Source organism: Rhinolophus ferrumequinum, chromosome 22 (genome assembly GCF_004115265.2).
Source record: "Rhinolophus ferrumequinum isolate MPI-CBG mRhiFer1 chromosome 22, mRhiFer1_v1.p, whole genome shotgun sequence".
NCBI lineage: Eukaryota > Metazoa > Chordata > Mammalia > Chiroptera > Rhinolophidae > Rhinolophus > Rhinolophus ferrumequinum.
In genome coordinates this window covers 48851753-48879175 of record NC_046305.1, presented here as the reverse complement: position 1 = coordinate 48879175, position 27423 = coordinate 48851753, and the positions used below count along the sequence as shown (strand labels likewise).

The 27423-nt window shown below is 52.9% G+C and overlaps 1 protein-coding gene across 1 annotated transcript; it reads right to left on the bottom strand.

Annotated features, from left to right (window-relative positions):
• Positions 1–545: 545 nt before the first annotated feature.
• On the bottom strand, positions 546–27423 carry PHGDH (phosphoglycerate dehydrogenase). The gene is made up of 12 exons (XM_033093842.1): positions 27136–27423; positions 19528–19679; positions 17869–17934; positions 16089–16143; positions 15899–15997; positions 8688–8820; positions 8023–8171; positions 6405–6557; positions 4266–4398; positions 2925–3055; positions 1706–1943; positions 546–869 (listed from the first exon to the last, which is right to left on the bottom strand). Exons 1-12 carry the CDS (start codon positions 27271–27273, stop codon positions 715–717), a joined length of 1602 nt encoding a protein of 533 aa, XP_032949733.1. The 5' UTR covers positions 27274–27423; the 3' UTR covers positions 546–714.

Below are 27423 nucleotides of genomic sequence, written 5' to 3'. Positions count from 1 at the left end.
AAAAATCAATACACCATCCAACCCGTAAGAAGCTGGCTTTGTGAACTTGCCATAGTCTCATGTCCCACGCCTTCACTCACAAGCTTTCTTTCCCTTTACGAAATCCTCCCAAACATCTCTGTTCAATTACTTCCTCCTCTAGACTCATTTCACATGCACGTGCTGTAGCACTTTCCTTAGTGCTTCCAGCAGCTTCTGGGCTCTGTCCTTCCCACAAGATGGAGACAGACGTCGGGTTTTAATGAACCTCTTAGGCAAATCTCAGCCCAGCGCCTGGCACAAAACGCTGTGCATGTTCGTTGAATATTTACTAATGTGCACGTACATTACAAGATGGAAGGGATGTGAATTGCCAAGCTTTTTCCTGTAAAAATGCCTCTGAAAAACCTGAGATGGGAGGGGGCTCCTCTTCAGAGCACCCCTATTCAGGTATAGCGTCCCCATTCATTTCTCTCTCCTCACACCCCACAGCCAAAGCCAACCCCATGGCTGCTGCAGACACCCTCTGGTGGGTGTTCCAGGTAAGGACAACAGAAAGACGCAGGGAGATTTGGGGTGAGCTCTTTATTAGGTGGTTATTGCTGTACTACAGGGGTCAGACGAGGTCTGCAGCATAAGCAGTGTCAGCCCCAGGAATGTGATCTTTCCCTGGTGATCACAGTGGGCAGGTTTCTTCACAAAAGCCCCAGAGGCTGGGCCCGGGGAGCCCGAAGGTTAGAAGTGGAACTGGAAGGCTTCGGTCACGTGCTGTTTCCAGGCCTCCAGGTTGGGCAGCATGGAGGAGATGCTCATGACATGCCAGGTCTGCCCGTCGGACACCACCGAGGTCTGGTAGGACAGCAGCTGCACGCCTGCCTCTGCCAGGAGCCCTGGGAAGAGAAGAAACCCCTGGTTGGCATGGAGAGTGGCGGAAGGAGTAGCGAGAGGCTGGGCGTCTTAGATTCCTCAGATCAAAGCTGCAGTGGGGGGTGATCGTCTCAGAGTCAAAGAACTGAGAGGGGGAACAACAGGGCATCGGCCCAGCTTCCCTCCCCAACACCCTGACCATCAGGCAAGGCAGGGGAGGGAAGATGAGCCACAAAGCTAGAGGAAACCCTGACTTGCTGGCTGCCAGCTTCATCTAGACCAACAGCGAGAGAGAAAAAGGGGAAAGTTCCTCGGGGCAGCTGGCAAGGATGTGAAGTCAGGCCCTCTGTGGACACTCTGCCAAACTGGGACGTGCTCCAAAACTCCCAGGGCACCCGGCGACTGGGGCAGGTCAAGATGCCCATGACACTGCAGGAGGCGTGTGACAGGCTTCGTTGCGGTTGGGACAAGGAAACCAGAAGGAGGAAACCTGCATGCCATGGCTCTGACCTCGTTCCTGGGAGCTGGCCCCACAGGCAGGTCCACTATGTGTGCTTAACACGACAAGCAGCCCAGGTAACAGGGGTGCTGGGGGCCAACCCGTGACACACTGCTCTGTGTCCTCAGATAAGGCACCTCCCTCTAAACTCCCTATCTACTCCCCAGTGTTCTGGAAGCTGGCATGACAGACCTTCTGTCTGCTGTAGTGCCAGAGATGCCCTGAGGCTGGAGAGGAGCTGAAGGAGGCAAAGGTCTATGGAACCCAGTCCCAGAATACACACAGACACACAGACACACACACTCACGCCCCCGACCCTTGCCTCAAGGGCACTGGCCAGCCAAACAGGTCCCTCCTCACCAATCATGGTAGGCAGCATTTCAGGGTCAGAGGGCTGAGCCCGGAACAGGAGCAGGGGCAGCCCTCTGCGGAGAGGCACTTCCGGTCTGAAGACTGCTCCATTGAGTGCTTGCAGCACAGGGGTGGTGCCCTGGACCAAGCCCACAGCCTGGTAGGGGGCACCTGCCAGGGCCACGGTCAGGAGGCCGTCCCCGTAGGCCTGCTCCCCTGGCACAGCAAGGTGGTGGGAGGTGGTTACCTGCAGAGAGAAGGCAGGGGGCAGTTACACCTCCCGGCTACCACACACCCACCACCCACCCTTTCCCTCGGCCCAATGACGGGTTTCTAGGGCTTCAGCCGGGCAGGACAGGATGGTCAGCAGTTCAGGGCCAGGGGAGCAGGCCAAAGGGCTAAGCCTTGTACCTCTGAACATGGGCTCTCTGGGATGGTCAATGCCTCCAACAAGGGAAGGAGAGATGTGCCAGGTACTGGTAAAGGCTTAGAGGGGAGGGTTGGGAACCAGGGAGGAGGGAGGCAGGGCTGTGAGAAGGGCCTGGATTCATAGGCCTGCCCGGGAGGTACATCCAGCCTGGCCCCTCCTGCTCACTGCTTCCTGCACAAAAGCAGTGGCCTGATCAGGACACAGGAATGGGAGTGTGTGGGGAGAGTGGGGGGGGTGGAGTAATGTGGGCACTCTACTGCCCACTGCTTCTGCCAGCTCCCGCTGGCTGAGAAACGCACTTTAGGGAACACACAAAGGGAACCAGAGGGAAAGATGCCAAAAGGAAAGCCACAGGGGCAGCAGAGGCTAAGAGGATGTGTTGCAAGCTCCCAGAGTTTACACCCAAAGCGAGACACGGTGCCGCGGTGAAAGGAACAGTGGATGGAGTTGGAGACTGAGCACACAGGGCTGAGTCTCAGCTTCCGGCCAGAGGCAGCCTGGCTTCCTCAGTTTCCTTGGCTGCGAAATGGGGGTGCTGCCACCGCCGCCCACTCACAGAACACTTAGACGCAAAGCACTTTCACACGTTACTGGTTCACGCATAGCAACGCTCGGCGGCAGGCAGTACCCCACTTTGCAGATGAAGACATTACGGCTACCTCGCACGGGGAGACAGTGTCCGTGGCAGGACGAGCCTCCAGGGCTCCCCACTCACTAAGCAGGGCTGTCAGCGTGCTCTGAAAATGTAGGGGGAGAAGGGCAGTGCTGACGGGGAGGGCAGGGCAGGTGGGCACGCACATTGAGGCCAGCCTCTTTCATCAGCAGCTTGGCGTTCACCAAGTTCACGTCTGCCTGATTGGAAGCGTCTTTCAGGAGGCCGACACTGACCGCAGGGCTCAGGCAGCTCCCGGCATTCTTCAGGGATGTTCCTGCGACCGAAAGAAGCCACCAGAAGGGCATGTTTATGGAGCCACACAGGAGGGGCAGGAGACCACTGGCATCTAGCTTTGGGTCACAGGCTCCTCACTGCCTGGGGTCCCCAAGCCTGGGCAGTTCTGCTTTACTCTGGGAGGTAGAGAGCCAGCTGGAGAAAGACAATGGGGAGTCAAGGGCAGGACACCAGGACACTAAACAAGTCTAAGAAACGCCTCTCCAAAACTCAGCGCGAGTCTCCTGGCCCCGCACACCTGCCCTGGCCTGGCCACCTTGGCCTGCCTGTCATTCTCCAAGCGGATACTTGAAAAATGTCTACTCCCACCCCTACCTGGCACTCACGCCCTTACTGGCCTCAGGAAATGGAAGCAGAAAAGGGCAATGGAAACAGCTGTGGCCCAGCTGCCTGCCTCGTTTCCTCTGGTGCCTGGGCACCCAGGCCAGTGGCGACGCCCTGGCTCAGCCCTTGCCGAGTACTAGCAGTGCTCAGGGTCTACCCGTCCCGTCCCCAATGTCTCCCCGAGTGAGTAGATGCCCAGCAGTCACTGAGAAGACAAGCCTCTGCCGGGCTAAGGGGACTGGAGCTGTCCCTGGCCTCTCCAGCGTATCTGCAAGGGGCTGGACCCACTGCAAAGGGCCAGAGCCTGCAAGCACTGAGGGGCAGGCAGGGGGCGCTGTTCTCAGAATTCCCACTCCTTGGCTGAACAGACGTCCCCAAGGCCATCATCGGGCTTTCTTATTATGTCACAGAGCACCAAATGTCCCCTTCACCCACCCAGTCTGGAACATCCACCCAGACTCTTCACACATGAAGAACCCACGCCGTGGAGAAGGGCAAGCCACACAGCAGGGAAGCGACAGGGTCAAAACCAGAATCAAAGGTCCTGTCACTTAACCCAGGACACTAATCCTAGCCCCTCTTTGTAAAACTCTTGTCTCTTATGGAGGTCCCTCTTGCACCCAAAACCTATAAATCTTAAAAATACTGCACAAACGTGATTGGTGAAAGTTAAGTATATTTCCCAAGAAGTTTTTGTCCCTACTCGACAGTGCATGAGTCACACTCAGAGAGAGTGTGACCAATGGAGTCACAAGATCAAGGCCACCTCGGAGTCCCCTACTCTCTGTGACCTGCAGCAGACGTGCACAGTGGAGTGCAGAGTCCATGCCCCTCTTCTCCCTCCCTCAGCAGTGTCCCCAGCTCACCCTGTGTTACCACCTGGATGGTCCCTTTGGGGGACCCAGCCCAGGCTCGCATCAGTGTCCCCAGAGCTTCTGCCAGACCAATCCAAGGCTTGGTTTGTGGAGAGAAGGCACTGGTAAGGGCCTGGGCGTTTACCTGCAGAGAGAGGAGAAACAGGACTGAGGTCAGGAAGACGGGGGACAGGGCACACCTGTCCAAGCAAGGTCTCGCAGCGAGCCAGGAGGTGGGACAAGAGAAGTCAGCTGCTGGGAGCAGAGCCCAAGAGCCACACGACAGCTGGCTGGGCTGAGTCTGCCGCACGTGGAGGAAAAGTGCACAACGAAGAAGCCCCCAGAAGCAGGCACCCCACGTTTCCGGTCCTCTGTGCTCATCGCAGGTCTTGGTCCTTTCTAGAAGACAGGCAGGTGGGAGGGCCCCAGGAGGTCAGGTGCCTTTGGGCACCAACCTCATCCCAATGTTAGTCTGTGTCTAAGGTTGGAACAGAATTGAACTGAAGATGACACAGAGAAGAATTAGGGAGACAGGTATTCCCTGTGGGACAGAAAATATCCTTATTTTCAAATGCACAACACCCTAAGACCACCGGCTGCATTAGGTAGAGTTAAATGTACCCAAGTTTAACTATTTTGACCAAGAGATTGTCTCTCTTAAGTAAGAAGAGAACATTTCGTGGTTCCATTGGATGGAGCTGGTGCTAAGGAGTCCCCTGCACAAAAAAGCCTGGAATGCCATCGCTACCTAATGACAACGTGACTAACTCCCAAAGGGCTGTCTGTGGAAGGACTGACAGGGAGAAGCCATGCCCAGACTGCTGGCAACGGTCACAGCCCAAACCTCAATCTGGATCCCAACCAGCATCACGTGGGAGAATGACCCTGCTCAGAGGCCTTTTCATCGTGCAAAAGGAGTGAGAAGGAGTGCTCCGTCCTGAGAAGCCAGACACGCAGAGAGGAGAGGCACACAGATGGACAGGCCCAGTGTCCCGTGGTCACCACCACGCTCTCTGGGCCGGCCTGCCCCGCCACACCTGTGATGGGTGGCCCTGAGGGGTCCTCCTGCAGGGCAGTGACTGGCTCCCGTCTTTCTCAGGATGAAGAGGGCAGGGTGTGGAAAGGAGGGAGGGCAGGCTGGAGACCCAAGCATCCTGTGTGTTTCCTGTCATTGTTCTATCCTCAGCAGTGAACATTCCTGGGCTAAGGGTCATCCCGGAAGGTCAGGGGTCACCTCCAGCCCTGCCCCCACCCTCATTCACTGACTCTAATCTTAGACTATTGATCGAATGCTCAGGGCAGAGCCACGCGGCTGCAGAGATGCTTACGTCCTGGTTTTCTGTCCTCAGAGAACTTAGGATTTAGTGAATAAGAAAGATATAAACTCACGAAGCCTTAATAATAAGAGCACATGCTGAAGGATTAGATGGAGCCGGAAAAGCCAAGCAGTTTTGGGGAAGGGGGGTTATGCCCTAAGCAGAGCTGTGCCTTCCTTATTCATCTCTGTGGCCCAAAGGGTTATAACACTGTCTGGTACCCACGGGAGCTTGAGGAACATCACAGGTGGAATGAGACAAGAGTTGAAGTATAAGTCAGGTTAGACTTGGAGGAGAAACACATGCCCAGAAGGGCCCATTGAGAAGCAGGGACATTGAGCCATGATTTGGGGAACGGAAGGGGGCAGATGGTCAGGGTGGTGAGTCCCAGGGCGTAAGCTGACCACGATAAAAGGGGTGCTTAGAACTACGAGGAGTGTCCCAAAGGGCTTTCTCCCCAGCCCGCCCTCCCACTCAGTGTCCAGCCAGCAGCCCCGGACACACTGCTTCCTTCTCAAGGCATGTGGGGAACAAAGGAGCCTTTCTCTAGACACTGGCCCCGGGAAGAACCACAATCTCTTCACAAGGCTACAATATATCAGGGGTAACCTGGGCTCCCTGGTGCCAGGCCTGGGCTATCAAGGCTGCTGACGAGGCAGCTCCTGCCACCCCACCCAGAGGCTGGCTCAAATGGCGCCTCTTATGTTCAGCTCCCAGGGCTGAATCTGGTCACCGCAGCCCCACTCAGCCCCACTGTCACCAGTGCCATCACCAAGATGCCTCCTCCCACTCTGCTCTCGAACCTCTGGGCCCCACTTCACATGGTGATACTTACAACCCCCACTAGCGATTTCCCCTTCACCATGTCCACGAACTGGACCGCGATTTCCTCCCCACAGCGGCTCTGGGCCTCCCTGGTGCTGGCACCCAGGTGGGGGCAGCTGATGACGTTCTCGTGGTCCACCAGAGCTCGGTCGTGTGGTGGCTCCTGCCAGAAAGAGACACCTCTCAGTTGGCTGCCGTGGTCGGTCTGCCCCAGGGTGTGAGGGAAGTTGGAGGGGAGGATGGCAGGACAGATGTCACCTTCTACTTTTATTTTGTCAGGGTGATCACTGGACTCTGTCACCGGCTTCCTCACGAAGGTCCATTCACCACAGCAGAATGGACAGAGCGATGGACCAGGTCGTAACCTCAGCTCCATTCCTTATTACTCATGCGCTTTGGGTGCCTTGGGTTAATAGACGCTACCTCATAACATCAGCATGGAGATCACACACCAGTTACGTAAGTGGTTCTCAACCAGTGGCAGCTGTTGTGCTTTCCTCCCCCCACTGCACCCTTACAGCACGTACTGTCATGCTCTTTGCAGACACCTCACAGTGGTTCTCACCACAACAGGGGGCCCAGCTGGATGCCTCTACCTCCCACCCCAGTCTCCCTCCCTTCCACCCCTTCTGCTCACTGAGCACCAAGTACTGCCCTTGGGAATGTTACTTAGGCCTCTCCTCTTCTGGTCATTCTCCCCAGGGCTCTGTTGGCTCCCAATGGATGGGGGCCACGTAGCTCTGTGAGTGCTGCCACCATTAGTACTAAGTGCTCTGAGGAGGCCGAGGAGAGCCGGGGAAGGTGCTGTCCGGGGAGGGATGGCAACACAGGGAAGGGACAGCCACACCCCGCCTTCAGGGATCTTATGATCTAGTTGAGAAAGGTGGCCAGAAGCACAAACCCAACGTACTGTACACCCTGGGCAGGGAATAGACAGTGAGTGCTACGGGAGCTCAGAGAGGGCTGGGGACTTGTCAAGGTCACACAGCACAAATGTAACCAGCAACCCCCCACCCCTTCCAAAGTCCATGCTCTTTCCCCTGAATCTCTGACGTTTTAGAGACGCCGACAGGACTCAAGTGGAAATGCACCCTTCATTACTCCATCTGGTGTGAGGGCAGGGTGTGGGAAGTGGGTGAGGGAGACCTAGGGAGAGCAGCCCACCCTGGGGACCAAGGGAAAGCTTCTAACCACTATCCTCGGCTTCTTTCCCTCCCCGAAGGGGAGGAAGGGTAAAGAAAGCCAATAGACACTGGCTGGAATAGGCAGTGGGATCCACTTCATCAGAGACCCGTACGGATACATTAGACCCTCTCTCCCTGCCCCAAATCCTCAACCTCAGAACTGATTTGCTGCCGTCTTCTCTGAAGGGATCGACATGGCAGGAGGCGAGGGGCCTGAGACCAGGCATTGGGTCCCATTTAAAACTTGAGTTTTGCAGAAGACAACACGGCTGCCTCTGGACAAAGCTCTGCAAAGGCTCCTTAGACCAAAGGTGTTCTTTTTGGCAGACATTTGACAAGTTCTGCCATTTTCCACGGACCTGGAGACAGTGACCCGACACTGCCCTGAACTCCTCCGCAACCTGCTTCTCCCTTCCTTCCCGCCCGCAGGCGCCAGGCACTTACTTCTGTGAACACGTCCAACGCGGCCCCAGCGCACTGACCAGACTGCAGGGCGCGGAGCAGGGCGCCTTCGTCCACAATCCCTCCCCGGGCACAGTTCACCACGCGCACCCCCTTCTTGCACTGGGCGAAGGTGCTATCGTTCAGCAAGCCTGGAAGGGAGGAAAGAGTTTTCTCATGGTGATGGTGCCACGATGGTGCCAGGATCCCGGAAGCTTAGCTCCGGCTCCGGACTCTTCCTCCCCGTTCCGGCTCTTCCCCACGGGCCTCCTTCCTGCGGGACAACCGCCTCTCTGGCCTCACCTCGCCCTTCTCAGATGTTCTGGGGGAGGGGCAGATTTGGGCCAGACTCACTTTAGAAACATCCTAGAAGTCCGAGATATCACTGCTTCAGGGGAGTCCCCAAACCACCAACGCCTGCAGTGGCCCTAGCAAGTAGCCAGGGGATGTTGCCCCAGCTCACCCAGACACCTGCACGTTCCCAAGGGCTCACCCCACCCCCATCTGACGCAGTGTGTCAAACAAAGCATCCCAGTGTTGATGCTGGCAGACCTGCTGGGGCCCTCCCCAGAGCCGGTCACCAGCGTCGTGGAAGCCCCAGAATGGGGACCCACTCTTATCTGGTCTGTAGCGTCTATGGCCAACCCACAAGGTAGGGACACACCTACCTGTCGTGGAGGGCAGGAGAGGAGTGTGCACAGTGATGAAATCACACAGAGGCCAGAGCTCCTCCAGGGGCAGCTGCTGAACACCGAAGGAGGCCGAGACCTCCGCTGAAATGATGGGATCATACCCTACAGTCTGGTCGTAAGGGGGGAGGGAATATCGTTATTAATTATTAGTATTGGTACTGCTGATAATGGCGACCGTTATTGAGCCCTTACTGCCTACCAAGCACCACGCTGAGCCTTTTGCAGATACCAGTGTACTTCTCACGGCAATACGATGGGGTTGGTGCTATTCTCCTTTCTACTTCACAGCTGAAGGCAGCGGGGCTTACACCCTAGGAGGGGCCGGGGCCAGAGCTGAAAAAGAGGCTTGTCTGCCTCCAACCTCTTATCCACAAATGCAAGCGCGGCTCGTGCGTGGTTCAACAAGGTGGCGCTCAGAAGCCCTTAGAGAGGAGGGAGCCCACACGAGGGAGGATGATTACATGGGGAGCAGTAACACGGTCGTGGGGTACAACCAGGAAAGGGAGAGAGGCCGGCTGCAGCTGGAGGACCTACAGGGCCGGAAAACCGGCAGGTGCACTGAATAATTCAACACAGTGAGGAAGAAGGGAGGGAGGGAGCAGTGGGGAGCCGAGCAGCTCGAGGAATGCAACAAGGATTCCTCGTCGGGAAAGGGGGTGAAACACCCACTGACACCTTTCTTGAAGTTTCTTCTAATAAGGCCTAAAATGCATCCAGTGTTGGAAGGCATGATGTGCTGACTCATCACAGGGGGGTACAAATGACTAACGATAGATCCTTTCAACAAGGCAGGGTTGACTGGAAAGAGGAACGAGGAATACAAGAGGAGGAAAGGGAGACATCCAGGCACTGTGGAGGGGGAAGGACCCAGGAAGAACCTTGGTCTGGGGAGGAGGTGGGCCCCCAAAGCAGAGGGGCCTCCCTGAAGCTGCTGAGAAGGAAGGAAGGTTGACTCCTGGGGGATGGGGGCAGGCAGTAAACTCGGGGGCGTGAACTTCCCCCCTCATGAAATTGGCCAAAGATCATCACATATTGGTGACAGGAAGAAGGAAAGTTGGAGAAGACAAAGCTCAGAGGAAGGAAGAGAGGATACGTAGTCATAGCTAATAATGGCAGACATTTATTTCGCATTTACTATGTATCAGGTGCTTTCATCTAACTCATCTCCGATGGGTCAGGTACTGTTATTGCCCCATTTTATGGATGAGGAAACTAAGGCAGAGAGGTTAACTGGTTTAGCCAAGGTCAAACAAACAACGAGTCGTACAGCTGGGGCACAAACAGGATTCTGACTGCAGAGTGTGCACTCCTAATGACCAACCTGAGCAAACAGGGGCAGAATGAGATGAAAACATCTCCTTCTCCTACATCAGAACGAGTCTCGGGTGCCAATCACGCATCTCTCAGCAAGGGCAATGCTCTAAAGGTTACCAAGCCAGCACAAGCCTCTTGGAAGGATCTGCAACCAGGTATGACGTATCTACCTCTTGCAAAGACCTACCCAGGAGGCCTTCCCAGAGCTCCCCACATCAGCAACATTGGCCGGGGGGGTAAAGAGGTGTTGGAAGCAGAAGAATGTTCAAATGCATTGATGTCCTCAAGAAGGCCGGACAGCCAACTGATGCGGGCAGGTCTGCAGGACCCAAGAGTGAGCCTGAGTCAGGAGACCTGTGTCCTGCCTTAGTCGCTGTCAAGCTGTGTGTCCAGACTCACGTCTGTGCCCTTCAGACCTGGGTCCTCCGACGTAAAGGAGCTGAGTGGATGATTTCACAGTCACCCCTGGCTCCAACTTGTAATACACTGTTCTTTGAAAAGCAAGTTCCCTTCACCCTGAGTGGAGATGTTCAGAGCTGCCCAGGATTAAACAAACAGAAATAACAGAAAGCATAATACTTCAACACTGGGTGGTGCATTTAATCTCCTTTATGCTTTCTGATACTGTTTAACTCTTCCCCCCCAATCATGAATTTCTTCTGAAATTAGGGAAATTAGAAAAGAATGGCAAAGAAGATTGCTGTATCCAAGTCAGCGCTTCTGGAGAAGAAAGTGAAAATGATCATGAATAAGGAATAGCTTTTGGATCACGTTCTTCCTCGCCCGCCTAGTAGAGCAAGGAAGGCCAAGCGGGCCCCACCCAACCCTCGGGGGAGGTTTTGGGGAAAGATGTGCCTCCCCCATGCCCTTTAGGATCACCTGCTCCAGCCCGCATGGCGATCCCCTCAGATATAAGCTACTCGTTTCTCGTGGGGAGAGGAAACTGTCCAGCGCAGGAGACAGGGCTCTGCCCTGGCTCTCACAAGTCTTCTTTGTCCGCTGGCTCTGAGGCTGGCTGGACAATGGCCCTGTTCATCTCTGATCCAGATGTACTTTTCTCACGGGGAGTAGGACAGGAAGGGGACCCCAACAGAGGTCACCAAGCCAAGCCTGATGGAGTGATTTCACACAACTCTTTTGCCCCTGGAAATGCCAAGGAACAGCGGGGGCTGCCTGAAGGAAGGGTCCCGCCGGCCGAGCCTGGCCCAGCACCCCCACAGAAGGCACCTGGGCTAAAGGGGAGCGGACGGGGAGAGCAGATAATCATCTTCCACAGCCGTCAACAGGCCCGGACTCAGCTTTCTGCCGGACAGCGGCAGTATCTCGTTCACCTGCCGGCAATCGCAGGGAAAGAATTTGACCAGGAAAACCCATTCTCATGTGTCACCAGACACTCGGGGCAGACAGGAGCTGAACTCCGCTAGGAGTCAGAAGACCAAGTTGTGGGGAGTTGGTAGGGTGACAGCAGGCCCAGGAGACCAATGCCTGAGTAGGGTCCTGACGTGTCCGGGAAAGGGTCACATGTCCTAATGCACAGAAGTTGGAACATCAGCCAAAGACGAGTCATTCCTAGAGAGGAGTCACACAAAGGGCTTCCCCATCTCAACCTCAGCCTGACGTTGGGGCAACAAAGGAACCCTCGCTTTCCAAGCCGTACTCCAGGGCGACCTCCTAGCGGGTGTCACAGAAGGCAACCTTTGGAGGCTGATCCAAAGGACTGCTGCAGGTCCCCTGGCTCGGCAGTGGCTGGAGGAGAGCAAGGCCACCTTCGAGACAAAGGGACTCCAACGAACAACCCGACAGCCACACCCTCTCTCTGCCCCACAGCCAAATTCTGGGGCTTAGCACTGGCACTTCCCCCCGACAATGAAATCTTAAAACAGAAGCTCAACATCAAACCAGAGCAGTTCAAAGCGCCAGAGGTGGAGTCCCAGAGCCCCACCAACTGTGTCTTCCTGCGCTCCCTCCCCATGTCCCTAAGACACACCTTTCTAGAACCTGAGGCTCTGGGAAGAATTTGAAATTCACTGCTCGAGGGCTGTAGGCATTCCAGTTACTGGATTGAAACAGGAGGGCTTTTGTCCTGAGCAAGGCTGAACGCAGTGAGATGACGGCAGATCTGTTCAGTTCGCTCGGATGAGGAACGAGACAGCTGCGGTCGGTCGTGTGGGGCAAAGGGCACCAGATTAGAACACCAGGAGCCCCACAGTCTGAGCGGGGCCCACCATGGACTAGTCCGTTTATCTTGAGCACATCATAGCCCATTCCTGAGCCTCAGTTTCCTTATCTGCAGCTGGGATAATGGCACTGGCCCCACAGGGTCCCTGGAATGCAGTATCTCATACCGCAGACCTCAGGAAACATTAGCTTGACCCGAAAGAATCAGTGACCACTGGTGCCTCAGGTTCACTGTCCACCCTCGGGGCGGAGCCAAATTCATCACAACAGCCGCCACAAAGAAACTGTTAAGAAAGATGCTGGTCTGGCTCCTCACAGAAAACCTTGGTAAGGAAAATGCAGGGCTCAGCTCCTGGATGGCAGGGGTCTGTGAACGTATCGCAGGGGACATGACAGCACAAATGAGTTGAGTCTCTGAAGTTATTACCTGTTATTCAGCAACGCTATGGAGAAAAAGTTTCAGACAGAAGACATTACAGAGTGTACCGGGAGGCTCAGAGCAGGTCAGCAGCTCATCTATGGTGGCACAGCAAGCCTCCACCTAGGCCTGCACCAGCTGGGAGTGACGCCATCCATGCAGGTGGGCTCTCCCACCACCAACCCCAACACACACCCACACAGGGCACGATAAAAATACGGCCACTGCTAGCCACACTGCACTTTGGTCACCCAAAGGCCTTCTCCCCTAGAAAAGCTTTTTATAAGGACCTCAACACCCAACGCTTGTCCAGTTTGCTTTTGGGGCCCATATGCAAGGGCACTGAGATATATTGTAGCTAAATTTCCTGTTAGGGTGCCCAACCATTTTAGCCTCTCTGTGTCTTTTAGGACCTGATTCTGCCCCTCTCCTTGCTTCCTGTCATCCACAAAGGACACATCATCGAGGCTGTTGATGAAAAATGGTGGAAAAGGCCGAGGCCTGCACCATCCTGTACAATCTCCCTCCAGACTGAAACGGATCCATCCTTCGACCAGTTAGAACACTAACCCCATAGCACCGAGCTCACAGTCTCCATGGCAACCCCAGGGGCATCACAACAGACCTGAGCAAGGTCTCGCTAAAACCCACATTTGCAAACAATCTACATGTCCATCGCGAAGGGAATGGCCAAATAAAGAACAATTTATCCACAAAACAAAATTCCACACACCGGTTTAAACTGACGGCAAATCTGTTATTAGTGCACAATATTCCATTCTCTCCAGAGATGGTTTGCATTCTATGCAAATGTACAGAAGTCTGAGATACCACACGCCAGACTGATTACCTGCCAGACTGATTACCTGAGGAGAGGCGGGCTGGGATGACAATCAGGGAGACCCTTATCTGTACTTCAGTTTTTATGAGAATGCCTATGTTTTACAGGATTAAAATACCATTTTAAATACTCCAGGTATGTGACATCTTGGGATTTCCAGGCTCTACCAGCTTCATAACAGTTTCCAAAGAGGGAACAAAGGAAATTTAAAACAACTTGTGTTGAGTCAACACTGATCAATGTTTCCTATCTGGAAGCTGATAAACCATCTCTTTCACCATTTGTTCAAGGATCTTCCTTTCTTGCCTTTTAGGGAATCTTGCTCTCCACAATGGCTCCAGCATTAACCAAGATTTAAGGAATGCAGGTTGATAAGCTCTCTGCCTTGAGACAGAATTCACCTGGACCTAACATGTGGTAGGGAGCTCAAAGTGTGCAGCTGAGTGTGAAGAAAAGCCACCTGGGTCATTCGGAACGGCCAGAGCCAGTAGCTCCCTTGAGAGGCTGAAGTGGGAGAGACAACTCAAGACAGATTTCAGGGGTTTACAAACAGCATTGTCCCAGAAGCAAGACAGCCCAGAATGACCCTCCAGAGACATCTGGACAGAAACTCCCAAATGAAGCACACAGGTCCTCGGTGCCGAGCTGGGAATGAAACATGCGGGCACGTCGGGTGGGGTGTGCCCAGAAACAATACCCTTCCTGAGCAGGCTCTAGACATCTCCTCGAATCAAACACATGTCTGAGGGGTGTCAGTCACTTCCACTGCTGGTGCTCAAGGTCCTACATGCCCCACCCCCGGCCTCTGGGAAACAGCCCGGGGCAGTGCTCAGCCACTGAGCGGTGCCAGATGGACAGACAGCCTTACCAATCACTTCAGTTATTCAGGAAGTGAGGTGGGGCTTTTTGTCTGGGTTAAGTCACTGCCAACGTCTCAAGTCCTTCCCTTGACAATGACGGTCCCTGAGTTAGAAGAGTCCGATTTGTTGTGGGGAAGGGGTGTGCGAACGTAATAGAATGGCCGCTGGGCCTGGAACCTGCACCCAAGCTGCTGTATCATCAGCGACACGCACACTCACCTGTGTGATTCTGTCTGCTCTGCGTTTTCCTTAACCCTGACCCCTGCTTTTAGAGGACCGGAATTCCCGTGAGCGAACCCTTTATACCTTAATCCCTCACAAAAGAGAACGGAGGAGAAAGTGCTCTTTGGGGCTTGTCACACCTCGCCAGCCCTGCACCCAAGGACGAGGCTTTGGTTTTTCCATGATCAGTGAGTTCTGCTGGGCTATACCTACCTCTTTCAGAGACCTAGAAAAATGTGCCTTCCCTTTCCCAGGGCTAAAGCTCAGGAAAGGTGTCTGGCTGAATTAAATATAAACCCGGCTGGGAATGGAGGCAAGAGAGAGGAGGAAGATTCTCAGTGTGGTACAACGGGATGCCCACCTGTGTTCTTGTCTACCATCCATTTGCTGTAAGCCCTTCGCAAAAAAAGGTACACACCCCAGAGGTCAAAATAAAACGAAGGGTTCAACTATAAGCTCCCTTCTAACTCTATGAAGGTCGGAGGGACAGACAGAAAGGGAGGGAGCAAGGGAGAAATGGAAAACTCTGTAAGCACATTTTTCAGAGACCTAAAATAATCTGATTTTCAAAACTATTTTCTTTGATAGTTAAAGCCTCCCTGGCAGCAGTTTGAACCCACAATCCCCTCAACAGCCACAGTAAACATGGGGACCTCCACCAACACCCCCAGCTGCCTCGTCACTCTGACCTATCCGAGCACCCCTGCGAATTCCCCACTCTTGGCTGAGTGCCTCCCCCGCTTTGAGAGGTCTCCTGGGGGTGGCACTGCTATGGATGCCAACCTTCCCTCAACCAGAAGCCTACAGCTTCCAGGATAGCATGAGGCAGGGCCTTGGTGGGGGGGAAGATTTCTGAGAAATGTGTGGGGTCTTCCAGCTGCCATCGGCTCTACAATCGTATCACAGTGTACGGACAAGCCCCTTTCAATCTCTTCTGAACCGTGGAGAGCAGCTAGAAGATGGACGGAGAGTGGCCCTCCTTTAATTGCTATAACTTGCCTCCTGTTTTCTGAATTACCACAGGTGACAGACACAGCAAAACAAGGAGCCCTCGTCGTCTGGGAGGGAGGAAAGGCCGGCAGGATACAGGACCCCTCTGTGCTCAGGGTTATCACTCAGCCCAAAGCTGAAAGACCTCCACCAAGTAGTCCCAGATTTTGAGTTCAGGTGTCCACATCAGCAGGCCAACGCTGCCTCCCTCCCTGGCTTTACCACCTATTAAGTCAGGGGCTCTAAAAGGGGGCGTGGGGTCAGGCCCTCCTAGGACAAAGCCTTCAGCTTCTCTCAAGCAAAGCTGCCTCTTCCCAAATTGCTACAGGAGGCCCCACATCAAAGGGGCCCACCGACCTCTCACCTTCATCCCAAAGGACTGCATCCGGGTGGCCACCTCTCTCCCAATTCTGCCCAGGCCAAGAATTCCCAGGGTCTTTCCACTCAGCTCTGTTCCCATGAACTGCAACCAAACAGGCAAAAACGCCCAAGTCAGCACCCAGAGTGGAGCTCGGGCACCGCGCCAGGCGGGTGAGGCAAGGCCAGACACTCACCTTCTTCCGCTCCCATTTGCCCCCTTTCATCGAAGCCGTTGCCTGGGGAATCTGCCTGCAAGGACAAACGCAGGGTCAGAGGGCCCACGCAGACCCCTGCCAGCCCAGGAAGGAGCTGTGACATGGTTTGCACAGCCACCACCTCTGACCATCATTCTCCCAGGAACCAAGCTCAGCCTGGGTCTAGGGGCTCAGGGTCAGAAACACCGAGGAGGGGAGAGGTTGTGTAGCAGAGGGAGACGCTTGGCCAGACCTGACCGGGAGCCCTGGGACTTTTCTGTCTCAGCTACGTGTCCGGGAGGAGGTTCCTATTTCACCCCAGCCTCTGGGGTATCAATCTGAGTGACTGTGGGCACATAAAAAGCAACAGCCAATCCTCCAGAGTCTGTAGGGGTGATAAAATGGGGTGCTGAGGGACTCGGCATCAAGGATTTTCATTTTCCCCTTCCATCCAGGACCACAACCTGCAACATATTCTACAATATCAGGAGACAGCGGATTACTTGGTCTTCTTGGGGGAATTTCTTAAGCCCCAATGGTCTCAGGCTAGATTGGGGTGGATGGGTACCGCAGTCCACACACTTAGAACTTCTGCTCCACCTCGTGTCCCAACACCAAACACACACACACACACACACACACACACACACACACACACCCCCCCACAGCCTATCTCCTCCTTGGTAACATGGAGGCCTGAGTCTCCGTATTTTCTGGAAGGGACAAAGGAAGTTGGGGCAACATTAGAGGTTGGACGGTAAGATATGTCACGCGGGACGTGGTCATCCAGGCTTCTCTGGGAGCCAAGAAACAATGTTTAGGATGTTGAAGGGGCCCCTCCTCTATTTTAGACATCTTCTAGGAAATGTTAACACATCAGATCATGTAAGGCTCCCAACAACTGCACAGCGGGAGGCACTGTGGGGGGTACACACCCCGCCCAGCATCACCCGGAAACAGCTGAATGACTCAAAGCCGAGGAAGACACCCCGCCAGTCAGGCTCCTAAGTATTTAAATCAAGGCTTTCCTGTCAGCCACAAAACACGGTGCGTGTGTGTGTGTCTGTGTGTGTGTGTGTGTGTGTCTGTGTGAGATTCCAAAATTTGGTTGCTGTATTTCCACTTCACTGACTTCTTCTTTGAGACATTTTTTTGTGTCTACCCGTTCTGAGGACTTCGCCTGAGGGTAAGGCTGAGGGGGATCTAGTCTATGATCACGGACTCCTGGGTAAACTCAGCAAAGCTTCCGGAACAAGCTGCAGGGGAAGAAACTCCATGTCACCGCCTGGCCCATCAGGCCTCAGTTCAGGAAGCTGACAAAACGCCTCTGACCTAGGGAGACACAGGCCTCACCTGCCTCTTCTCAGTGCTGTCACCTGATCTCTGCCCACCTGACTCCATGGTGCTTATGCAAGATGTACATGGAGCACGAGAAATCCCCAGACCCTCCCTCTAGCTGCGGGTTGTGGAACCGCTCCTGGTTCAATACTTTAGGGTCCTCACCGGGGCAGGCTGGGGGGACCCCATGTGGACAACGGGTCCTCATGAGAATTAAATGGGAGCCGGCCTGATTTACAGGAGGAGGAAAAGGTAAAAGCGGGCAAAACGGGGAAATCTGCATTTCTTGCCTTCCCTCTCTTTCTTTCCCTGACACTGTTCTTAGCAGTCTGCATGTCGCCAACCTGACGTGTTTCTATGTGTCTCTGGGTCACTTTGCTTGGGGAGTGGTAATAATTGACATATCAGAGGGACTGGCTCCACCGAGAAGTCCGGGACTTACCTGGCCAGACAAATGATCATCCCACAGGTGAGCTCCGCAGCACTGAGGCTGTTCCCATTGGGGGTGCTAAAGAGCAAAGAAAAGAGGGGACATCAGTGCGTCCTGACCCAGTATCCTCTCTCCTGGCCCCACAGAAAGGCTTGGGTGCATGCTGAGCTCTCGCCCCTGCTCCAGGAGCTTACCTACTCTGCATACAAGCCCCACGTCACCGTCCTGGGTTTCTCTGATGTACCCCTGCCCACATCCCAGCGCTGGAAGAGAACACTAGCTTTTTGTTTTCTGTGCAGCAACCTCCATGAGAGAAACACCTGGCCTCTCTACCCAAACTCCCTTCTCCCGAGGATTGGGGGAGACGTGTGTGGCTCAGTCCTGTCCTCTCTCCTCTCATTTCTGCATCCACCTGCCTAGAGGAAGAAGCAAAAATCCCCTGGGGTTCCATCATCAGTCTTAAAGCTGTGCCCGTGTTGGATGAGCAGAGGTCAGCCCATTGCCCGCCCACCTTCACCAAGTTGTCCTACCTGGCTTTTATTATTATAGTAACAAAGCCACTAATTTTATCTCCACCTGTTTGACTTCTCCTCCTAGCCCTCAACAAGTTCTGAACTGAGAAAAGCTTCCTCACACCTTAATACACACAGCAGTGCTGACTATGCCCATTTTACAGGAAGGAGAACAGAGATGGCAACGTATGAAACTAAACAAAAGTTGATTTTTGTTTTGTTTGTTTTTTTTGGTTTTGAAAGAATTTATTAACACACATGTTTACCCTTCTTCTTCCCCTACTGGGTCCTTTCATCTCTGGGAGTGAAGGAATGAAGGTTACAAGGAGAAAAAGAGATTCTATTAAAAAAAAAAAAAGGTCACAAAAAAAGAATTCTCACAGTCTGTCTTTCCACAAGACCAGCTGGCTTCCTGGGTCCCCAGTGAACAGGCTGGATGGGGATGCTAGAAGAGGTGCAGGGTCTGCGGGAAGCTGCCTCTGGGTGCAGGGTGAGCATGTCGGACGGGTTACCAGTTAACATTTCTAGCTGGATACGGCCCTCAGTCAGATGATGGGTCACTTAACCCCTCCCCCATAGGGGGAAGTGGAGGGAAAGGACTTGAGGACAGTGAGGGTCCCCAGGGAAGAGAAAAGGCTTGAGGACCGAGAAGTGGACTGGGGCTAGTCTTGCCTCACCAGCAAGTCTTGCCAGACAGGAGCCAGAAAGGAGGGTCACCACACACTGGCACGCTCACAAGACCTTTGCCCTAGGTTTCAGCAAAAATAGCTCTAACGGAGGCCCTTTCCCTTTGGCCCTGGGGTGTGAAAGAGAAACTGGGTTCCCAGCTCCAGAGCGGTGCAGGGAAGTGAGGAACAGAAAGACTGTAGAGCCACTCTACTAGCAAAGGTCTTGCATCTGTGCAAAGGAGGTAGAGTAAGAAAAGCACAGCTACCGATACCTGACCCCAGAAGGAACACTGGAGGGGGAGGGCAGAGCTGGAGCAGAGCAAGCACATACCTCACTACCATCCTTCTGACTCCCAAACCAGGCTGCAGCCCTACACACATCTGTGGGGTAGCTTTGTGAAGCATTTTGAGATTACAAAGAGTCTCAATGTCAAAATGCTCGGGAAACACTACAAAACCCCCCGTCCCCCACCCCGGCCTCCACCACTTACTTCATGACCAGCACGCCCTTCCTCGTGGCGGCCTCCAGGTCCACGTTGTCCACACCTGTGCCAGCCCTGCCCACCACCTGGAGCTTCTCTGCCGCGTTGATGACATCAGCAGTCACCTTGGTGGCCGAGCGGACGATAAGGCCTTGGCAGTCCTGAGGCAGAAAAAGAAACATCTGGGTCCACAGAGTTCCTCTGGAAAACCTTCTAGAGCTTCTTTGAGCAAAGTGGGACTGCTACATGCTGGCTGACTTTGGATATATTCAAGAGAAGGCAGGCAACGGGATTTGTGTATTGTTTACACACCTGAGAGGCTCCACCATCAGTCAGGCCTGGGTTCAAATCCAAGCTCCATCCCTGACAAGCTATGAGCTGAGCTTCAGCCTCCTCGACTGGGTGAGAGGAGGCAATGACATAGGACAGGTGGAGCACCTGCTTGAAGGACATCACCTCCTCCAGGGACACCGAGGGACTCAAGGGAAGAGGTGGGATAGAATTCTACTCTGGAAGGCCCCCGTGCCTGGCACACGGAAGGTGGGCAATAAATGCTGAATGAATAAATATAGTGAACAAAAGATAAAACTATTGAAAGAAAAAACTTCCTAACATAGAGACCAAAGGAAGTGGCGGAGGGGAGAACAATTAAACTGGTCTAGAGTTGCTCTGAAACCCAGGCGATATTAGACTAAAAATAAATGTGTGAAAAATACGAGCTTCTGGATTCATCATAGCCCCTTTCCTACAGCTAAGCTAGAGACCCCACGACAGTCTTCTTTAGGCTCATCCAGAATCCCGGGGTATCTTCCCAGAATAAGAATATAACAGGATACTGTAGCCCAAACACACCATGAGAAGCCTCAAGAAATGGAGTAGGTGAACAAGCACACAGTCTGCCCCAAACTGGCTGTCCCAGGTAGGTGAGGACGCAGCAAGTGTCATCACAGAAGCTGCAAGCTGGGTATCGGGGCTGTGGTTCTAGTTCCAGGTCTGCCAGCGGCAAATCATGTAACCTCTGGTCTCCATCTATAAAATAAGCACGTTGGGACACATGGCCCCTCGGGTCCCTCCCAAGTCTGATCTGACTCCTGTGAGTGTAGTCTCTGTATTTTCCTCGGTGGAACTCTCAGCTGGATCCCACGAGAACTTTCTCTCTTGCCTCCCCATCGTATGGGTACTGGAGAGAGAAAGCTCAGTGGGCATCTGGCTCCCAGGCGAGGGTTCCACTGTATTTACTGTGCCCAGAGCCCAGGAACAAGTTTGGAGAAGTTACACACAGCGAGAGAGCAGAGAACTACTTTTCTCCACCGAGGGAAGACGAGTAATGAAGCTTAGACTTGGAAAGCCTGTAATGCCTGTTCAATAGAGTTGACTGGGGCTGTGCCCGACTGCAGGAGGCTCAATGCTGGACCCCTCACAGGCACCCCAAGCTCCTTTATCTTATGTCTGTGATGCTGAAATAGAACCTCGAAATATGAGGTTCAAAGAAACATTTAGAAGCATCTGGCCCACCTCATTTCACAGATGAGACACTGAAGCCCAACAAAATGAAGGCCGCCCATGTCTCCTTCTCCTCCCCTTTTCATTTCTTCCTTCCCTCCACAGGGTGCCTGCCTCGTATGTACATATCTGGCATTATGCTAGACTCTGTCAACACAAGGTAAGTTACAGCCCTACCCCTCAAGGAGCGCACAGTGACAGATACACCAAAACTCACCGTCACGTGTGTATGCTGTGGCCTCCACATGGACAAAGCATGGGAAGGTTAGAAGAACCAGATAGGAGCCACCCCGTCTGGGCGGACTGCCAACACCAGGTGGGACCCTGAAGGTACTCTGAAAGCCTCCTGTACAGCAGCCTAGAGGAACATCAGCCGATGCATGGGCAGAAAGGGGACACTGCTGTCTGTCCCACATTCAAGTCCATTGCTCTGGCTCCCAAACAAAGGATCCCCGCACTGCCTGGCTGGCCACATGCTACCAATTTGTCAAGGCACAAGAAGCGTCTCTTGCGTGAAAACTTTGCCAACAACCCTGGATCCCATCGTTGACTCCCCCTATTTTTGTATCATCCATTTCACATGTACTTATCCTCTCACCTGCAGTTTGCTTTCTTCGCCCCTACTTTACGTACCGAAAGCAAAGATTATTTTAATAGTTGACATTCCATAGAATACTCTGTTGAATAAATGAACCCAGTGATTTGAGAGGCTCAAGGCAACCTCTCCTCACCCTTCTCCCCACCCCACCCCACCATCCTGCCCCAAATATTCAAACATGTGACATGATTGAAAATCCAGCATCAGAAATCCCTTCACTTGACTGTGATAAAGAGGCTTAAGACCTACCTAGGCGAGCACTCAAAAACTGTTTTTCTGAGCCTCCAGAATTGTTAGAAATAAATTTCTGTTCTTTATGGAGGGAGTGGGGGGAGAGAAAGATTGATTTCTGAAAAGGGAGGACAAGTTGGGAGGGAGCCAGGAGAAAAATGTTCAGAAAACTGGCAAATCTATCAACACAACCAAATAGGCACTAGACAAACAGACCCATGTATGTATGGAATTTAGAAAATAATAAAGGTAGAACTCAAACTAATGGGGGAAAAGGAAAATCTATGCAGTAAATGGTATTAGGAAAACTTAGGAAAAAAATATTGCACTGTCTCACTACAGATTTTTAAAAATCCAGATGAATTAGAGATTTGTTTCCATACATTTAAATTTAAAATCATTTTAAATTTCATAAATAAATTTAAATAATATTTTAAATTAGAAGAAAATGTAAGGGGATATTTTTATGATCTTGGGATGGGAAAGATTCATCAGCAAGGTACAAATCCCAGAAACCAAAAGAAAATACTGACCAATTTGATTACATTTGAAATTTAAAATTCTAAAGATCCCATAAACAGTTAAAGGCAAGTGACAGGCTTGATCTGGAAGAAACTCCTTGCAATATATATAACAGAACGGAGATTCATCACCAAAAATGATCAAGACTTCCCACAAATCAATTTTTTAAATGATAAAGAACACAGTTAAAAAAAAATTTATATATATGCAAAGATATAAGTAGGCAATTCACAGAAGAACTAACAAAGTGACCAGTAATTTATAAAAACACTAGACATCAGAGAAATGCGAATTTTAAAATGTGGTCTTTTCAGGTATCATACCGGCAAAACGAAATCTGTTAATACTTGGTGCTGGAGGCCATGTAAGGAAATCAAAGTGTAAATGGCACAACCTTTTGCAGGGCCACTCAGCTGTGTGTGAGCACATTTTTAAGGCCTATTCCTTTACTACCAGCAATGGCACCTTAGTTTCTGGTAAAATAGTGAGGAAATGAAACCTCCTTTGAAGTGGTCAGCCCAGGACCAAGCGTCAAAGTTCAACTGACAAGAAAGGAGCAGCAACCACCCAAAGACTCACAATCTTATCACCTTGCCTCTCTCCTATCAAGTTCTGGGCCCACATCTCAGACCCAGTCCTGATCCCTACACTCTACCCCACCATTCCTTTAGACCCCTTGACTATTGACCTACAGGGGGGTCTTGACTGTGGTCTACTTGACTATTCTCTCCAAAGCTGCCAGCACCCTTCCCAAACCTTGGGGATCTGCTTCCCACAGGAAAGAGTGGCTGTGGGGGGAGAAACCAGACTCCCCAGCAGTCTACCCCATCTTGCAGGCCCTGAGGACAAACTCAGAAAAAGCCCTAGTTTTTCTTTAACCATCACAGCCTCTCTATGGAAGAACCACCCTTCTCAGCCTCTCTATGGAAGTATCAAGCTTCGGCAGATTTGCCCCGCAGGCTCTCTCTACTTTCCCCTCAAGGATGGTGTCCCTCAAGCCAGCTTTCTTGGAAGCCAGAAGTCTGAAGAGTCTCCAGTCAGACCAGTATAGACGTGCATTCATTCAGAGCTTGCCTGTTCCAAGAGAACACTCTGCCTTTGGAGACTCCCTCCCAGCAGACCCTGGTCCCACTGCACGGGGCCAGAATTCACTAGCTTTCAAAGCCTCTTACACCTTTCACTATTCCTGCTTCATTCAATTATACCATCAATTGACTCATTCAATAAGCAAGTATTTATTGACAGATATTATCTCTCGCTGATCCCTCAAAACCCAGGTATTCTCAGGCATCATCGCCTTCTCAGGCCACCTGTCATCCCTCCAAAATTTGCCTCCATGCCTGCTCCTCTCTATTTATGCAAACTACCGCCCTCTGCAAATCTGCCATACAGTTCACTGTGATTCTCACTTTTTTTCCCAGCATCCCAAGGTCCCCTTTGGCACTTCCAGGGCAGAATGGACCTCTCTCGACACTGCACCCATTCTGCTGTCAACTGCTCTCCGATTGTGTATCAGTGTGTGGGAGCAGGCTGAAAAGCATTCCCTCCTCCCTGCCCTATCCCTCAGCTGGAAAACTGCAGGCCACTGTTGTGCTGGATTTATGGCTGTTCCCGACAAACTATGCTGACTCAGCAATGGAAATCCATTCACCGTCCTCAAGTTCACACATGCTTCCTTTACCAAGGAGGACAGGCTTGGCCTTGGGCGTGATTCTAGCATTGCTCGTGCCTCCGACTTAAATCATGGAGGAAGTCAAAGAAACTTTCCAACTATAATAGGTGCCAGTAGGTGCTGTTTTACACACTACGTGTGATCCTGATTAAGTAGGTGGTTATTTCACTTTTGCAAACTAAATCCTAGTATACAGGCTGAAAGTTGCTCTTTTAATAGAGCCTTTCAAAAGATGGACTTTGGCATGGAAATTGATTCCCTTTTTTATTTATCTTTCTTAAAATTCCGAGATAAAGATGTAAATAAATGTATTACCAGCACGTGGTCTAGTGGAGTCTGACCAGCACTGCTATTTAATGAAACAGAATATGGACATTATTTCATGAAACTTGAGTGTGTGTCCACATATGTATGTGTATACTGAGTTACGACGTAAAATGAATTTCTGATTGTGGCTCATGGTCCAAGTTCAAAAGCCATGGACCCGTGGTATGATTTAAATGTTCCTGCATATTAGATTTAAGATGAGACACATGCTGATAGAAGAGGGGGTACACAGTCTAAGTAAGAGTTTTGGGAGTTCCAAACAAGATGCTTTACTATTCCAAGCTGATATTTTCCAAACATTTTAACTAAGACCCACAGTGAGAAACACATGATTCAATTGTGATTTTAAATTCACATACCACCCCCCACCTCCCCCACCCCGCCACAAATTCCATGCCACAATGCTTGGGCTTACTATCTGCACAGCTCTGGTATTTCTTATTTTGTTATTATTATTATTATTTTGATGCTAATCACGACCCATTAAACCGACTTCATTACCCAGTCAGTAATGGGCTAGCTGTGACTTGCTTCAAGTCTGAAAAGGACCGTTCTGGGGAGTGAGAGAGAGCAAACTGTGCCTGCTCAGAATACCAAGCTGTGGGAATGGAGGCCAGGCCTGGCTCAGGCAGTGCGCTGGAGCTTCCTTCAGTACTAAAATGATTTCAATCGTGGAGGGCAGGATCTTTAACCCCGACGCCTCTCCTTGCAGCATAAAAAGGCACAGTGCGGAATTGAGGACCCTCCAGTGGGCGGCCAAGGACACTAAACCGAACTCTGAAGCAATGTTTTACAAACACACCAAGGCTGGGCGCTCCCAAATAGCTCAACGATGCCCGGCAGTCGGTAGCCAAGAAACGCCTCCTCTCCTGACAGTTCGCAGCGCCTTTAAAGGGTCTCCAAGTTTCAGCTCCATACGCCCAGCACCCACCCAGCCGAATTCCCAACTTCACAGAGCCCCTCCACTACGGGCACCTCTCCACTACTGGCCAGGCCTCCCATTGTTCTCCATTCCGCACTTACCCCCTTCCTGGCCCCGCCCCCCTGGGGTATAGCATTTCTAATTTCCATAAGAAAGCTGGAAGTGAAGGCCACCCTTCCCAACCTCGTGTTCCAGTGAAGATGGGGGTCAGGAGCTGGGCTGGAGGCCAGTCCACTGCCTTCGGGCCCCTGCCCAGAGAGCCATGGCCATTGATGCCATCCATACAAAAGACGAGATGACTAGTGAGGCGCCTGGCTCCTTTGCCGGCCGTCCTACCGTGCTCCTAGGATCAGGTCCTGAGCCCTTACACCCCACACCTCGTCCAGGCTGATCACCCCTCTTCTCTCCACTTCTGCAGCAGCCGAGCAGGCAGACGCTAGGCTGCTGGGTGGTCTCTTTCAGCACTTAGGAACTGTGTCATCTGGTCACTCGTCTCAGTCGTCGTTTGGCCAGGCTCCCGAACTAGCCTACAAGTGTCTTGAAGGCAGGGACTGGTCGGAAACTTCTCTGAATACAGGACAAGGCTAGATACCCGGATATGGCATATGAGCGAGGAGGGGGGTGGGGGAGGAGGGTCCATGGGGAACCACAGCCGCCGATATGAAATACCAAGGCAGACAGGGGGCCCAGGCAGTAGTGAGGACCATGCGGTTGCGGCACAACGAAAGTAACAGCAGCTGCCTGTTTTTTGATTAAAGGGCCCTGGGAACAGGGGAGGGCGGAGGGGGTGGATCCGCGCGGAGGCTGGTTGAGGTTGGTCAGAGACTACACTGCGGGGTGTGGGAGTTGGGGGTTGGGGTAGAGACTTCGGGGTGGTGGGTGCAGCATAGAAGTAAGAACTGCAGGAACTGGAGTGGAGAGTTCACAAAATAAATGACACCGATTGGACGAGGCCATCAAACCTTGCAGAACCCTTACAAACAAGGCAAAGAAAGATGAGAAGTAGATCGCGCTAATTATATATCACAACTAACCAAGATACATTCCTGAGAAAGGTTTGCTCAGAAATCAGTTTGCTGGGGGCGCCTGGGATCGGATTCTAGTCCACTCTGGTCATTTCTGACCAGCGATGAGGTCAAAAGTAAGGCCATCAGCCGGGGCCGCGGGCGAAGGGTAAGTCTGGGCCCCATCGGCGGCGGCCTCGTGCGCTGCCCCAGGATCTCGGGCGCCCCCCACCCGCCCCTCTTTCCTCTGAACTCCCAGGAGGCCGAGGGGCGGTGAAAACTCGCAGCAGTCTTGCATCAGACGAAAGGCGGGTACATCTGCTGCCTACCCTGCAGCCTCTCTAGCAGCCACGAGACAGGCTGGGACTGCGCCAACGCCCCCCAGGGAAGGCAAGACTCGGCCGTTCAAGCCAGGGCTTGGTCCGGGGGAGGATCGCGGGTCCCTGGCTTCCGATAGGAAACCCACTTTGGCGCCCCTCCCCCGGTGCCCCGTGCAGTGCTGCCAGAGCCACTGCGCGCGAAGGCGCTGGGGAGCCGCGCTGGCATCCCGCGGGCAGACTGCAGGACCCGGAGAAGCCTACACATTGTGCTGCTCGCGGGTGGCAAGCCAACGTGAAACGCGCGGTTGCAAACTGAACGGAAAGTTTGCATCTTGCCGCCCGCCCGCTGTTTGTTCCTCCCTCCTTCTCCCCCCTCCCCTCCAGCCCCAAATCTGGAGGCCCCAGGACCGACTGATACCAGGGACGGGGGTGGGGGTGGGGCGCGCCAGCCGCGGCGCGGCCAGCCTGTTTCCGCGGAAGATGCCACCAAGCGCTTGTCTTTCTCCCGCTGGCCTTACCTGCAGCTCGGCTATCAGCTCCTCTTTGCTCAGGTTCTGCTTCTCCACCACCTGCAGCCCTCCATCTTGCAGGATCTTCCGGCAGCAAGGGTCCAGGCTATCGCTGATGAGCACTTTCCGTAGATTTGCAAAGGCCATTGCTGGAGTCGGCCTCGGAATGAGAAGCTCTTCCTGGGCAGAAATACCTACGCTGAGAAGCTGCTGTTCCGGCGGTGGAGCTCGCGTAAACTGGGCAGGATTCGCGATCTCCCGCTCCCCCTTTATCTCCCCCCCTTGCTCCTACCATCT

Excerpts from the sequence above, each read along its gene's own strand:
- PHGDH (XM_033093842.1), bottom strand. The coding sequence starts at position 27,273 with ATGGCCTTTGCAAATCTACGGAAAGTGCTCATCAGCGATAGCCTGGAC. Across the intron at positions 19,680-27,135 it reads AGCTGATAGCCGAGCTGCAG|GACTGCCAAGGCCTTATCGT; the intron begins GTAAGGCCAGCG and ends TTTCTGCCTCAG. Across the intron at positions 8,821-15,898 it reads TGCAGTCCTTTGGGATGAAG|ACTGTAGGGTATGATCCCAT; the intron begins GTGAGAGGTCGG and ends CCTTACGACCAG.